The sequence below is a fragment of the Acomys minous genome (assembly GCF_964271855.1).
Source record: "Acomys minous genome assembly, chromosome: 15".
Classification (NCBI taxonomy): Eukaryota; Metazoa; Chordata; class Mammalia; order Rodentia; family Muridae; genus Acomys; species Acomys minous.
This window is the reverse complement of record NC_140497.1, coordinates 60,577,038-60,591,637: the sequence shown is the minus strand read 5'-3', so window position 1 is coordinate 60,591,637 and position 14,600 is coordinate 60,577,038. Positions and strand designations below refer to the sequence as shown.

The window sequence follows — 14,600 nt, the reverse complement described above, 5'->3', positions numbered from 1 at the left end:
GACGACGCTGTCAGTGGGCTCTGCTGTTTGGGAGACATCCCAGCACCATGCAGGGAGGTTGACACGAGCTAATTCATCTCTAGGGAGTAAACATCGCCCACTGGTGTTATTAAGGGGGCACAAGAGTAAACTGACGCATAAGGAAAAGCTAAAGCACAGAGATGACTCCAGATGGTGCTAGGGGTGTTGGTAGCCTCAGAGCAACAAACAGAAACCGACAAACTGAAGTAAAGTTTCGGGGAGGCTTTGCTGGCACTGGTTTAGGATGCTACAGTGAGTCCAAATGGGATGCGTGGGACGTGGGTGGACGGTGGGAGAAAGAGCCTCGGTATACCCGGGGGGCGTCTGCTAGGCTCCTCAGAAGTGGCTGAGATGGACGTGCTATAGTTTTGGAATGATTTGAGATTTGTGTGTGTGTGGAATGACTTTGCGGATCCAGAAAATAGGGACTTTTTCAGAGGAAGGAGTGATGGTAGAAAAAAGGTGACAGCTAAGAGCCTGGAGGAGAAGGAAGAAGCAAGCCCGACGGCTGGTTTAGGGCCTTGAAGATCAGGTAAGGGGACAGCTCAGAGGACAACGCTGTGGATTCACGGAGGTAAGGTAGAGAGGCACGGGTCCGAGGAAGATCATTGACTCCCGCCATGAAGACCGTTTCTCCACAGTGACAGGAGAAGGTGGCTTGCAAGGAACTCTGCACACTGACACAGATTGCATGTACACTGTGTGCTGGCCGCTGGACCAGGTAAGGTTTTAAAGGCTAGTAGGAAGGGAGGCTGAAGGGTATGATGTGGACCCCATATCCTAGGAATTGAGAAGAGATGGCACATCCGGTGTACAGAGGAATTAATTAAGGGGCATGTCTGAGAAGACATCCATTATAGGTCTAAGCTTGGGGCCAGTGGAGGCAGAGACCCTGGAATATTCCTGATAGTGTACAGAAGTGGGTGGGTTTCTGCTTTTCTGTATTTCTCTAGCCCCAAAGAAGATCCAAGCACACGGACCTAGATGTTAGGGTTGGAAAGACGCAAAGGTGAGCCGACAGCAGTGTGCTGGAGGGCTGAAGTACAGGCACTGAAGGTTTTGTAGTTTCCACTAGGAGGCAGCTGTTCCGGCTAGTTACAACAGTGGCTCTCAAGCTGTGGGTCGAGACCTCTCCGACAAACCTCTGTCTCCAAAAATATTTGCATTACAATTCATAACAGTAGCAAAATTACAGTTATAAGCTAGTAATGAAAATAATTTTATGGTCGGTGTTTTAGTTAGGGTTTCTACTGCTGCAACGAAAACACCGTGACCAAAAAGCAAGTTGGGGAGGAAAGAATTTATTTAGCCTACACTCCCACATTGTTGTACATCACCAAAGGAAGTCAGGGTAAGAACTCAAAACAGGGCAGGAACCTGGAGGCAGCAGCTGATGCAGAGGCCACGGAAGGGTGCTACTTACTGGCTAGCTTCACATGGCTTGCTCAGACTACCCAGGACTACCAGCTAAAGGATGCCCCCACCCACCGTGGGCTGGGTCCTCCCCCATTGATCACTAAATGAGAAAATGCCTCACAGACAGATTTTATGGAGGCATTTCCTCAACTGAGGCTCCTTCCTCTCTGATGACACTATCTCAGGTCAAGTTGACACACAAACCCAGCCAGGACAGTTGGGGTCACCGCATGAAGAACTGTATTAAAGGGTCACAGCATTAGGAAGGTGGAGAACCACTGAGTTAGAAGACCCACCTCAGTACTGGGACGCTGTTACTGCCTCACTAGCAAGAGAGGGGCCGAGAGACAATCATAGTAAAGAAATTTGGAGAGATAATTAGACATCGTGTGAGTTTCAAGGAGCAAGTCCCATGGCATAATCTACAAGTTATGAGAGCCAGCTGAGTGGCTATGGAGCCACTCACTCACTTCATTAAGCTGATAAATATTTAAATGTCCCTTGTGAACCAAGTACAGTGCTAGGAATTGAAAAAAAATAATAACGAATTCCCATAAGGTACGATTCCTGCTCTCACTGAGACAGCGGGGAAAGGAAGCTTCAGAAGAAAATATGCGAAGTGTGCAGTGAACAGTGCTATAAACGGGGCCTGGAGAAGGTCACGGTCGAGGGGCGTGGCCAGGGCCATAAAGGAGGGGCTCGGCTGGCTATCTGACTGTAGGAGGAAAGGCTTAGGGAGGGAGGAATCTGAGTTATAAAAGGCAACGGAAGTTACTGGAATAAAGAAAGGGATGAAGGCACTTTTAGCAATGTGTGGGTACAAAGGCGCGAAACACCTGGCACTATCGAGTCCTGGCAAGTATTTAGTATTGTTGGCATGAAGCAAGAAGGTGGCCAGGTGGTAGGAAGAAGGTTAGGGAGGAGTTTGTTCCTGAAAAGACTGGAACAGGTTCAGATGTTCAGTTCTTCTGAAAATTATGTATGTATGAGGGTGTCACTGAAAGTTTTTAAATAAATGTAGAGGCCGTGGTGTAGAAGAATGCTAATTCAGAACATGGCTGTTCTGGCAAGAGATCACATCCAAAGGCCTTCTAGGTCTGTGGGGTCCAGCTGGGAAGAGATAACAGCCAAAGATCTTCTATGTCTGTGTGATCCGTCTGGAATACAAAAATACCTTTAATCCAGGAGACAGAGGCAAACAGATCTGAGTTCAAGGCCAGCCTGATATAAAGCAAGTATCGGGTAAAGAAAAGCTTAGATCTAGGCTTGGGAATGCAGGCCTTTAATTGCAAACAAAGGTAAAGTTAGTTTGTAGAAGGAAGCACTCATGTTTGAAAATTATGTCTTAATTGAGTGGCAGAAAAGGTGACAAATCAGAGAGTGACAGAATAGGATACGCCCAACTCTAACAAGTAGAGAAAGGAAAGAGAAGCTACTTAAGAGGCAGTTTTACAGAGAGAGGTTTTACCAGGACAGTGATAGAGAAATGGGTTGCTGAGAGAGAGAGAACTCAGGTGAAGACAGAAGGAGCCAGAAAATGAGAAGAAGCCAGATTAGAGCAGATGGCTGAGTTCGTTTGAGGCCAAGCAGAGCAATTCCAGGCTGAGAGAGAAGCCATATTAAAGATGTCAGCTGGGAGAAGAGTTTGAGCCAGAACAGCTGAGTTGAATCAGCCAGCCCAGAGCTCAGAAAAAACAAGAAAGGGTGAGCTTATTAAGCAGTAAGTCTCAGAGGCTGAAAACGTTCTAGGCGTAGGTTAGACTGTATGGATGCTAGAAGCTTCCAGGGCCAGGCCTAGGTTAGCAGACAGAGGCAGTGAGCCTCCAAGACAACAACTGAGCCAGGAGAATAAAAGTTACTTTTACACTGTGGTTTAAAGTTTAGAACATTTTTTGAACCAAGAAAAGATATTTATTCTTTAGACTTCATTTGGAAGATCTATATACATATATCTGCAGCTAGGTAAATATTAAATATATTTACTCACGACATCTTATATTCTGCATAGTTATTTTTGTCAGTTACACACACATGTGCAATGTATATGTCATATTCATTCCCATCACCCTGTCTTATGCCCCTTCTACTCCTGGTGTGTGTGTGCACGTGTGTGTGTGTGTGTGTGTGTGTGTGTGTGTGTGTGTGTGTGTTGCAGGTAGCCATAGTTGTGGAATGCTCGTGAAGGCAAAAGCCATGTACCATTCAGAAGCCTGTATCTCCATCAACCAGCTTTTACAGTCTTTCCTCCTGTTCTTCCTGTTGGAAGGCGTGTACCCACCTCCTCTTTAGGGCTACACAGTCAACAGTCACGTATCCTCAGCATGTAGAACACTTTTGATAACATTAAAACGTTCTTTTGGGAAGTTCCATAAAGGATGGGTTGGTGGTAGAGAAAGAAAAGAGATGTTAAGAAAGTAAGCCCTACCAGCCCAGTGTTTGTACGTACAATAGTGGTCATGTATCCCCTTAGTACTAGACTCAGAAAACATAAGGGCCTGTCTAAAGGTTTAGCTTCAGTACGATGATGCTGCGGTGCGGAAAGAGACCAGCCTCCTTCGTCAGAGGTTCCAAGGGTTCTCCTCAGCCAGGAGCCAGCGGAGTCTGCTGAGGCTGGAGTTGACCCAATCCCCAAGCTCCACCCTCGAGCTCTGCTGCCAGCGGGAATTAAGTGGCCATCTCCACGTTAATGCAGTGGCAAAATGGAAACTTATCACATTGTCTTAAACCCAAATGTGTTTATAAAGTGTAAACGCTAGAGCGTTAGGGCATTGTTTTCTCTTCCTTAGAGGATCTGTTTTGTAACTGTGGTTTAGGGAGTGATATCTGCAATTTGGGGGGGGGGGACAGGGAGGGGGAGGGGAGGGGGAAACATGGGACAACTTCAGAAGCAACCAATTCTGGGCTTAAAATTTTATTCTGTTTTTTTTTCCTCCCAGGTCTTATATTTTAGATATTCACAAAATCCCAGTCTTTGTAGCCATCACTGTTTTAATTTTAATGTAAGATTTGTCATTAATAAATTCTTCTACCACCTTTAAAGAGCTACCAGTATTTAGGAAGCTAATGGAACAAGAATTGGCCAATTGATTTAAAATAATTAGAATTGAGGAAATGTGAGACTCACAATTAAGTCACACAGAAATGCATTAAATAAATAAATGTGTCTTTTGTGTTCTAGTCCAGTGTTATGTAATGGTTTTCATCATTTATATTAAATGATAGGAGAAGTTATCATGAAATATTTTAAAAGCCTCAGTGAAATGTCATACTGTATCAGTAATGCCTTGTGGGTGTTGGGAAGGCTATGGTTGATTTCAGCAAAAACATATTTTCAAATAATATTTTTTTCTAGAAATATCTTTATAAAATCCATTTCAGGCTACACTGTGAGTCCTTAAAATATTAAGATGATTGTCCTTAAGCAAGTTAGGGCTTGGGTCATTGGTGACCTTATAGAAATACAAGACTTGTAGAAGAGAAAAAAGCTGATTCTATAGGAACAGAAGTGCCAAAGGAACAAAAACAGCCACCCAATGAGGTTTATGCCAGGTTTGTTTCATCAGCTTCCCTGCTAGAATATTCTCAGCGCACCTGCTGAAAGCAATGTGGCAGAACATGTAAGCATGAACGGGCTCGGCTCTCCAGCCTCAGTCTGTCGTCTCCTGTGGGTGAACTTGGGCAATGGCAATTTGACTTTCTCCTCTATAAGAAGTGGCAAATGAGGTACCATGTGTGACATCTTGAAGTGTCTGCACACACATGCTCAGAGGTGCAATTATTCTTACCAGTCAGACGCACCTGCAGCGGCAAAGTGGGGTCAGAATTAGAATGGCTAATTCTAATGAGTCTAGTCACAAAGCCAGCCTGTGACCTGAGGCCAATACCTAACTTCCTGTGCCCATGTTTTCCTCATCTACAAAACGTCTCATCCACATGAAGATGACAGAGAACAACACACGAAAATGGCATTCAGTGAACTCGTCCCTGACCCTGAGTAGGCTTACCTCACAGCTCTCCCTTCTAGCTCATCAACAGAGCTAACGATTAAGTGGTTTTTCTTCTATAAAACTTTAGAGTTTCTAAGCATGCTACAAACGATGTGGCTTGGACCACATTTATATCTCCACAGTGCTAAATTAAACACTGGGAAGATCTGCTTCAGGTAACTCACCGATGAGGATACATTTTGTGTTGTTGATTTTATTATTTGTTTGGTGTTTTTATGTGTACAGTGTATACACAGTTATGAATGTGTGTGCATGTGGTCTCTCTCTCTCTCTCTCTCTCTCTCTCTCTCTCTCTCTCTCTCTGTGTGTGTGTGTGTGTGTGTGTGTGTCTGTGTCTGTGTGTCTGTGTGTATGAACCTCAGATGTCATCCCTCAGGACACCATCTACCCAGTTTTTTGAGATAGAGTGTCTCACTGGCCTGAAATTCAGATTCAGGGATTGACTTGCCTCTGCCTCCTGAATGCTGGAAGTAAAGGAATGTGCCAGGCTTTTAATACAGGTTCTGAGGGTTGAACTCAGGTCCTGATGCTTGCACAGCTAGCTCCTTAGCTTGCCTCTTGAGTTTAGTGATAAAGACAATACATCAGGTTGCACAGCCAAGTCCTTTGTCAACAAAAATGACATCACAAGTGCAAGGTAACAAGAGGACCCAGAAGAGCTCACTGCTTTCTGTATTGTGCATTCTGATTTGGAAAGTCAGAACACTTTTTTTTATATTTCCCTATAGAGACAGTGATAATCCACTAATGTACTCTGTGTGTGTGTGTGTGTGTGTGTGTGTGTGTGTGTGTGTGTGTGAGAGAGAGAGAGAGAGAGAGAGAGAGAGAGAGAGAGAGAGAGAGAGAGGGAGGGGCAGGGAAAGAGGGGCGGGGGAAGAAGGAGGAGGGAGGAGGAGGAGGAAAGAGAGAATTTACTTTGATAGCTAAGATTTCATATATGCCATTTTTGATTGTAATCAAGTTATGTGACAGCTTCGTGTTTTGTGCAGTTTTAGTAAGATGTATATTTGTTTCATAAGCCAGCTCTGTATTAATTCCCCATTTTAACAGTAGATAATGAAAGGCAGCCCAAGGATAGTTTCTTCAAGTGTGTTCTCTTTTGGGAACACAGATTTCTATACCTTTGCAAAATCAAGTGTGTTCATAGCTGTGTTATTGAGTGAAAGCAAATATGCACACTGGCTGTGTTCTGTTCTGTGTTCAAGATGTATATAGTTTGGGTAAATTATGGCCCAAGTATTGTTATATTGTCATGATGATAATATTTTTATGCATAAGAAAACATTTCAAAAATAGTATCCCATACTTTTGTTCTCACAAATAATTACCAGTGAGCAGGACTCTTCTCAAGTTAGTGTTGAAAAGTTGAAGCTCTTTGGTAGAATTGGAGCTTTTAAACACTCTTTGGATTTGTGCTCTCTGGGAAGTCGTGAATTTACCCATGGAGGCTCTGAAGGGAGTCTTGGGAAGTGCTTCCCCATAGCTTCCTTTGCATGCTATCCTGTTTAATCCTCCTTTATAAGTGATGTGACTAAATCAATCTTTTCTTTGGGTCACAGAGAAAGAAGTTCTGGTTAGTATAAAAACCTAATGAGTAGAAAAATTATGTTCAGTTGAGCATGATAACTCACACCTTTAATCCCAGCACTTGGGAGGCTGTGTGAGGCCAGCTTGGTCTACAGAGTGAGTTTCAGGATAGTCAGGGCTACACATAGAAATCTTGTCAAAGAAGAAAAGAAAGAAAGAAAGAAAAAAGAAAGAAAGAAAGTGAACTAGAGAGAGTGAGAAAGGGAGGGAGGAAGGGAAGGAAGGAAGGAAAGGAAAGGAAGGAAGGATATAAAAAAGAAAAGAAAAACTGTGGTCACTGTCTTCAGAACTCTGACAAGTGTCACTTATTTTCAAATTAATACTTATGAGTATGTACATTTTAGACTAGGATCAATCAGCGTGAAGAAAAGCATGCAGGTGTCTTTTCTCTTTGAGATTGGGTCATCTCACTTAATATTATACATTCTAAGTCCATCTAAGTAAGCACAGCTGTAAGTGTGGATAGAACATAACATTTAGAAAAGAGACTACGAAAGGGTAACATGAGGTCCCGAGGAAGGACACAATGCAGGCAAAAAGACACCTGAGACATGAAAGAGGAAATGAAGCCAAATGTTTTTCTAGTTTCAACTCTGAATTTTTTTATTATTTTCTTTCTTTCTTTCTTCCTTCTTTCCTTCCTTTCTATGTCATTCTTTCCTTCCTTCTTTCTTTTTCTGGTGGTGGATAGGGGCATAAAATTTAATTGACAGTGAAAATGTAAAACTCCAAGCGAAGCTCCATGGTTTTCCAGTGGCCATTCTGACTGTACAGAAGTTCACTGAGGTACACAGAGTTTCACCGAAACTGTGGCAGCAGGCATCACTGAGATACACAGAGTTTCACAGTGGCAGCAGGCATCACTGAGATGCACAGAGGAGTTTCACAGTGGCAGCAGGCATCACTGAGATGCACAGAGTTTCACAGTGGCAGCAGGCATCACTGAGATACACAGAGGAGTTTCACAGCAGCAGCAGGCATCACTGAGATGCACATGGTTTCACAGTGGCAGCAGGCATCACTGAGATGCACAGAGGAGTTTCATAGTGGCAGCAGGCATCACTGAGATGCACATGGTTTCACAGTGGCAGCAGGCATCACTGAGATGCACAGAGGAGTTTCATAGTGGCAGCAGGCATCACTGAGATGCACATGGTTTCACAGTGGCAGCAGGCATCATTGAGATACACAGAGTTTCACAGTAGCAGCAGGCATCACTGAGATGCACAGGGTTTCACAGTAGCAGCAGGCATCACTGAGATGCACATGGTTTCACAGTGGCAGCAGGCATCATTGAGATACACAGAGTTTCACAGTAGCAGCAGGCATCACTGAGATGCACAGGGTTTCACAGTGGCAGCAGGCATCACTGAGATGCACATGGTTTCACAGTGGCAGCAGGCATCACTGAGATGCACATGGTTTCACAGTGGCAGCAGGCATCACTGAGATGCACATGGTTTCACAGTGGCAGCAGGCATCACTGAGAAGCACAGAGGAGTTTCACAGTGGCAGCAGGCATCACTGAGATGCACAGGGTTTCACAGTAGCAGCAGGCATCACTGAGATACACAGAGTTTCACAGTGACAGCAGGCATCACTGAGATGCACAGGGTTTCACAGTAGCAGCAGGCATCACTGAGATGCACAGGGTTTCACAGTAGCAGCAGGCATCACTGAGATACACAGGGTTTCACAGTGACAGCAGGCATCACTGAGATGCACAGGGTTTCACAGTAGCAGCAGGCATCACTGAGATACACAGGGTTTCACAGTGACAGCAGGCATCACTGAGATGCACAGGGTTTCACAGTAGCAGCAGGCATCACTGAGATACACAGGGTTTCACAGTGGCAGCAGGCATCACTGAGATGCACAGAGGAGTTTCATTCACAGTGGTAGCAGGCACTAGTCCTACACAGGTTCAAGCTAGATGAGGTCCCAGCAATGAGAGGGGAAGTAGACATGCATACAGCCCCTAATCAAGAAGCTATTTGCAATCGTTTCCTACTGGTGAAGGGAAACCCAGTTTCCCCACTGTATATCAATTATGCCCAGAGCAGGCCCAGAGATAGTTAGACAAGCTAAAATGAACTCAGTGGTAGTTTTGTGTACTTTTCCTGTTTCTGCTTTGCCATTTTTTGTCTTATTTGCCTTTAGTTTATTTGTTTTGATTTTTTTTTATCTGTTTTGTTTTAATGAGTGAGAAAGGTGAGGGAGAGAGAGAGTGAGAGAGAGAGAGAGAGAGAGAGAGAGAGAGAGAGAGAGAGAGAGAGCAAAGAGAAAGAACATAGAGTTGAGTGGATAGGGAGGTGGAGAGGGTTTGGGAAGGGTTGGGGTAGGGGAGAACATGATCAAAACACATTGTATGGTGAACAATTTTTATTTAAAAACAAAAAAGAAATGGGAAAAAAATTTGGCCACAAAACCTTTGATTCACAAATTGTTCTGCCTACAAGATGAGCAGGGATAAAGATGGAGCAAAAATTGAGGGAATGGCCAACCAATGACCGGCCCAACTTGAGACCCATGCCATGAGAGAGAGCCCACCCCTGACGCTGTTAGTGATTTTCTGCTATACTTGCAGACAGGAGCCTAGCATAACTGTCATCTGAGAGGTTTAACCCAGAAACTGATGGAAATAGATGCAGAGACCCAGAGCCAAACACTAGGTGGAGTTTGGGGAATTTTATGGAAGAGGGGAAGGATGGATTGAAGGAGCCAGAGAGGTCAAGGACACCACAAGAAAACATACAGAACCAACGAAGTGGGACTCATATGGACTCATAGAGACTGAACTGCCAACCAGAGGGCATGCACGGGCCTTCTACACATATACCAGATGAGCAGCTTGGCCTTCATGTGGGACCCTTAACCGCAGGAACAGGGGCTGCCTCTGACTCTGTTGCCTGCCTTTGGATCCCTTTCCCCTAAATGGGCTGCCTTGTCTAGCCTCAAGAGAAGATGTGCCTAGTCCTACTGCCACCTGATATGCCAAGGCAGGTTAATATCCATGGGAGACCTCCCTTTTCTGAGAAGAAAGAGGAAATGGAGAAGGGGAAGTGAGTGGAAGGGTCTAGAAAAAGAAAGGAAGGGAAATACGTGATCAGGATGTAAAATAAATAAATTAATTAATTAATAAAAATGTATAGCACTGGAACTAGCCAAGAGTTTGTTTGAGTGGCCACATTAATTTAGCTGCATAATGTTTCTATTTTTAAGTTCATAACAATAAAGTGATTTTTATTGAAAGTTGTCTTCTTAAAAGTATAAGAACACTTTATACTCATATATTCTATGTATATGAATATGTATATAATTTAAAAGGTAACAGAGTATACCTATTTTTGCTATATACTTGTTACTATGAATATATATTTATGACACTGTAAATATATAAACTAGTATATATGTACTGACATTAAATATTTTCTATATATTTTAGAACTCTAAGCTATCTCTTTTAAGGTTGTACTTTTATTTGCTTAGAATATAAGCTATCATTAATAAAATTAAGGAGGGAGACTAATAGAGGAGCACTTCATAGATGTTTAAATTTTTATGAGCTTTTTGAGAATGCTAGACATATTTACCACCTCCCAACACTTCCCAGATTCATCCATCCACCGTCCATACTCACCGTTGTGCTGCCCCAATATTTTTAAGCGATGAAGTCTAGTCTGTGCTTCCCATATACTCTTGGATGTAAGGCCAATCCATTGGAGCCTGGTGGACCCGCCACGGGCCACACCCTTAAAGAGAACTGACGCGCCCCCCACCTCCCAGCAGCCTTCAGTTGCCCATAGCTCCTCAGCCAGGGATTCGTGGCCACGTCCCCTGTCCATGGTGGGATGTTTGTCTAGCTTGAGCGTGTGCAGGTCTTGTGCATGCTGTCACAACCACTGTGAGTTCACATGCACGCCTGTTTTTACTTCTATCTCAGAGATGGCAGCAATGAGCCCATAAGTGATAATCACTTGTCCCCAGTGTCACAGCCAATAGGCAACAAAGCAGGGCCAGATTTCACAGTAAGACGTGCTGTCAAGAATTCCCATGTTTTAGTTTTAGCTAATGCTACAACACAGGTTTTCACACACTTCTCATTACACCTGTGACTTATCCTTTCCTCATACCTGCAGGCAACAGAGAGCCTCCCTTCACCAGGAGATACTGCTTTTAATCGCCAGGAGGAGTGATGTTTTAAGTGGGGATAAACCAGTTCCAGAGAGAAGTCACCATGAAAAGCCTGAGACTCAAAGGATGTAGGTTTCCGGGAATGCCCCATGTACTTTGTAGCCAACTACTGGGAGGGACACTCAGTTTATGATGTCTTATTTTTATATCAGTCATTGAATCATTAAGAGTGACTAGAAAACATTCCTCGCTGCAATGATGGCCCTACTCATATAAGAAGGGAGCTCATCCATGTTTACAAATAGTCCCTTTAACCAGGAAATGCATGGTGGGGCCAACAGGTCGCATGTGTAAGAACCCTTGGATTAAAGTGCATGAGGAGCGATCATGTGACTCTACTCCCTGGAGACACACAGTGCTCGAAGTATGGAGTCACCAAACGCCCAATGGCTTGCTTGCTTCATGCCGACGATGGCCACACTCTTAGGACTGTCAAGCATCATCTAAACAGCTGTTTGGTTGAAACGGTGTTGGAGTGGTCATTTTAAAAAAGTGTTACACTTTGGGAAAGTGTTTCCAGACTGACAGACATGGCAAGTATGCTATGAAAGTGGTTCCCAGACTGACGGACATGGCAAGTATGAAAGTGGGAGAACTAGCAAGGCTTAGCGAGTTAACTTTATGTGGAATATCACGAAATAATTTCTTCCTCATCTCTGAGAAAAGCTCGATTTCCTTAGTACAGGTCAGAATCACTGAATACTTTCCAAATGTTTAATTGCAGAATATATATTTAATTATATAGTTACTAAAGAGAGACAGTAAGATTTGTTTGGCAAATTAGATCAATAACACACAGTGGCTATTTTGTTTCTAAAACTTAAAAAAAAAAAATACTGCCAATACTACCTAATGAGAAGTTACTTTCACAAAGCAGGCATCATAAAAGGTAAAACACTTTACATCTTATATTAGAATAGGCATCCTCTTTAGCACAATGGGTAAAAATACTTTTGATTTGGTGATTTGGTAGGCCTCAATGTGGTCCATTAAGGAATTTTAATTTACCTAGTTACATAATTTATTTTTATAAGCTGATTAAGTCTCTTCTATTTTTTGATGTGCCAAATCCTCATACTTCAAATGTGTAGTAACATAAGCTTGGACATTAGTAGGTAATGCTACTTTTATTGCTGGATGCATACTTCTACATTTATGTATGTATGTATAACCTTTTAAACTGTTTTTTAAGAACTTTCTTTAAAGATGCTTGCCTCCCTTTTGATACATCTAGAAAGCTTTTCTAAGCCAGTTATCTGGGGGATGCAGATGATGAGCTGTCTGAAAATGAGTGTTTGCCTTTTTAGGAACACCTCAGCCTCAATCATTTAGAGTTTCCAAGCTCTTTTTTTCCAAGCCCCTGATGAGTACTGAGAAGCATGGGACAGAGAAAAGGAAGGCTGCATATCAAACTGAATAATGACAACAACATTTCTATCTAAATTCATAAAAAGGTTGGAAAATCATAATTAATGCAAAAGTTGGTACATGGATAATTTTCATGTATTTTTAAAACAGGAAGGAACTATTTATTTTACTGAATACTGTACACATCAGATCTCTAGGGATTGTTCCCTCGTCTGTAAAGTTCTGTCTTCATGAACTAATTCTACTATTAAAGTATTGGTACTGTGTTTTTTCTGCAAGAGAATCTTTTAAAAGAGAATGTCTTTCTTTAAAATATACTATCAGAGGTCTTAATAAGTCCTGGGGAGGGGGGGGACCCAAGGTTGTGCTTCTGTTCCAGGAGAGAAAGTAATCGGCGATGGCCATATAACTTGTTTCTGCAAGACATTTAATCACATTCTGAATGCTGTTGAATTTTTCAAAGTAAGCTTTATGTAAAAAAAAAATTGTAGGCAGTGAAGCAAATCAGATAAAGATTGGAGAAAAGAAACGACCAAACCAAGAGAAGTGCAGACCCAGTTTCACTTCTGAACTATTCATGTTGTCTAACACGTTTTTCGTTCACTTCGGCGCTTTAAAATGCCTGTAGAATATAGATTCCTTTACTTAGCCAATTAAGCTCTCAAGAAGATCTGTGCATGCCTGGGCTGCTTAGGAACGCAGACGCAAGCCCCCTCTACCCCGTAGACACCTTTGAGCTCGTTGCTTTTTGAAATGATATCAGAAAGCTCTGCTTACCTGACACACAGAGGTAATACCTGTCCTGGACTGAGAACTCAATCTCAATAAACTCGCAGAGATTATGTGCCAGTGGCTTAAACAGTTTTTTCTCCAAGTCTTCCTTCACCAGCGAAGACATCTCGGGCTCCACCTGCCTTCTGTTTTGGTTCAAGCTCACACTTCTCTTTGCCGCTGCAGCTAGCTGCAGCTTAGATGTCTTCTTTGGAGGTTCCCGCTCTCTTTACCTCTTTCTCGTAGCAAAAGGCTAGGCTCCCGGCAGTGGGTGCCTGCTCACTGGCAGCCCCACCTCAGCAGCCCCAACCCAGCGTTAACCTCCTCGTCGTCTTCATTCAGCATCCGGCCCGCGCCCTGCTGCTCTCTGAGAACTCTCCTGTGGCTCGCTGATGGGGGAACATATTGACGAACACTGACAGCTGGCCACAGATCTGCTTCGGGAGTCCCGGGGTCGGCAGCCTTTCCCCTTTCACAGTCACAGTAGCACTATGCAGAGAAAGACCACCACTTCAGCGTGAGGCCATTATATAAATCAGCTGTCTGGCGCTATTGATTGGGATCATCTTCCATTAAGAACTTCGCTTTCACTGCCCAGAAAAAAAGGCATCCGTGCTTGCACCCAACACTTCCAACAAGTCTCCTCTCCTCCTTCCTCTGCCCTCCTGCAAATCACTCCTAGCCTTTGCGTTCAAGAGTCTGCACCAATCCCTAGGCTCACATTATTTTTTAAGGTGGACATTTAAATGGGCTCACTTTAATTCTATTTGTGCCTCCACTGAAATGCAAATATAATTAGGTACCTGCTAGAGTGAAGCATTCATTACATTTGTTTCTCAGGAGGATGAACCTCCTGTTCTGGAGCTTACGGTCTAATGGAAGAGAGTCATAGCAAGTAAGTATTTGAACCATGAAGAAGTAAACACTGCACAAAAGAGAAGGGAAAACATGAGAGAAAGGATGTTTGTATTAAAGCATCTTCATCACCGTCCTATGGCTGTGAAGAGACACCATGACCAAGGCAACTTATGAGGACGGCATTTGAGATGAGTCCATACCCATCACAGCAGGGGGTGTGGCAGAAGACAGGCAGGCATGGCCTTGGAGCAGTAAGTAGTTGAGGGCTGAGAGAAAGGGGGGGGGAGGGGAGGGAGGGACGGAGGGAGGGAGAGAGGGAGGAGAGTTTTTGAATCTTGAAAGCCCATCCCCAGTGGCACACCTACTCCGAGAAGTCCA

The 14,600-nt window shown here is 43.5% G+C and overlaps 1 protein-coding gene and 1 long non-coding RNA gene across 2 annotated transcripts in view; one reads left to right on the top strand and one right to left on the bottom strand.

Moving 5' to 3' along the window:
• LOC311584273 overlaps positions 1–12,850 on the top strand; it is a 41,496-nt gene extending 28,646 nt beyond the window's left edge. The window contains exon 5 of the long non-coding RNA XR_014774814.1: positions 11,171–12,850. This is a non-coding gene — a long non-coding RNA (uncharacterized lncRNA). The remainder of the gene's footprint in view (positions 1–11,170) is intronic.
• EXOC1L (exocyst complex component 1 like) overlaps positions 1–13,643 on the bottom strand; it is a 28,892-nt gene extending 15,249 nt beyond the window's left edge. The window contains exon 1 of the mRNA XM_084758425.1: positions 13,371–13,643. Within this exon, the coding sequence (XP_084614551.1) occupies positions 13,371–13,491 (121 nt within the window). The 5' untranslated portion in view covers positions 13,492–13,643. The remainder of the gene's footprint in view (positions 1–13,370) is intronic.
• Positions 13,644–14,600: the final 957 nt, after the last annotated feature.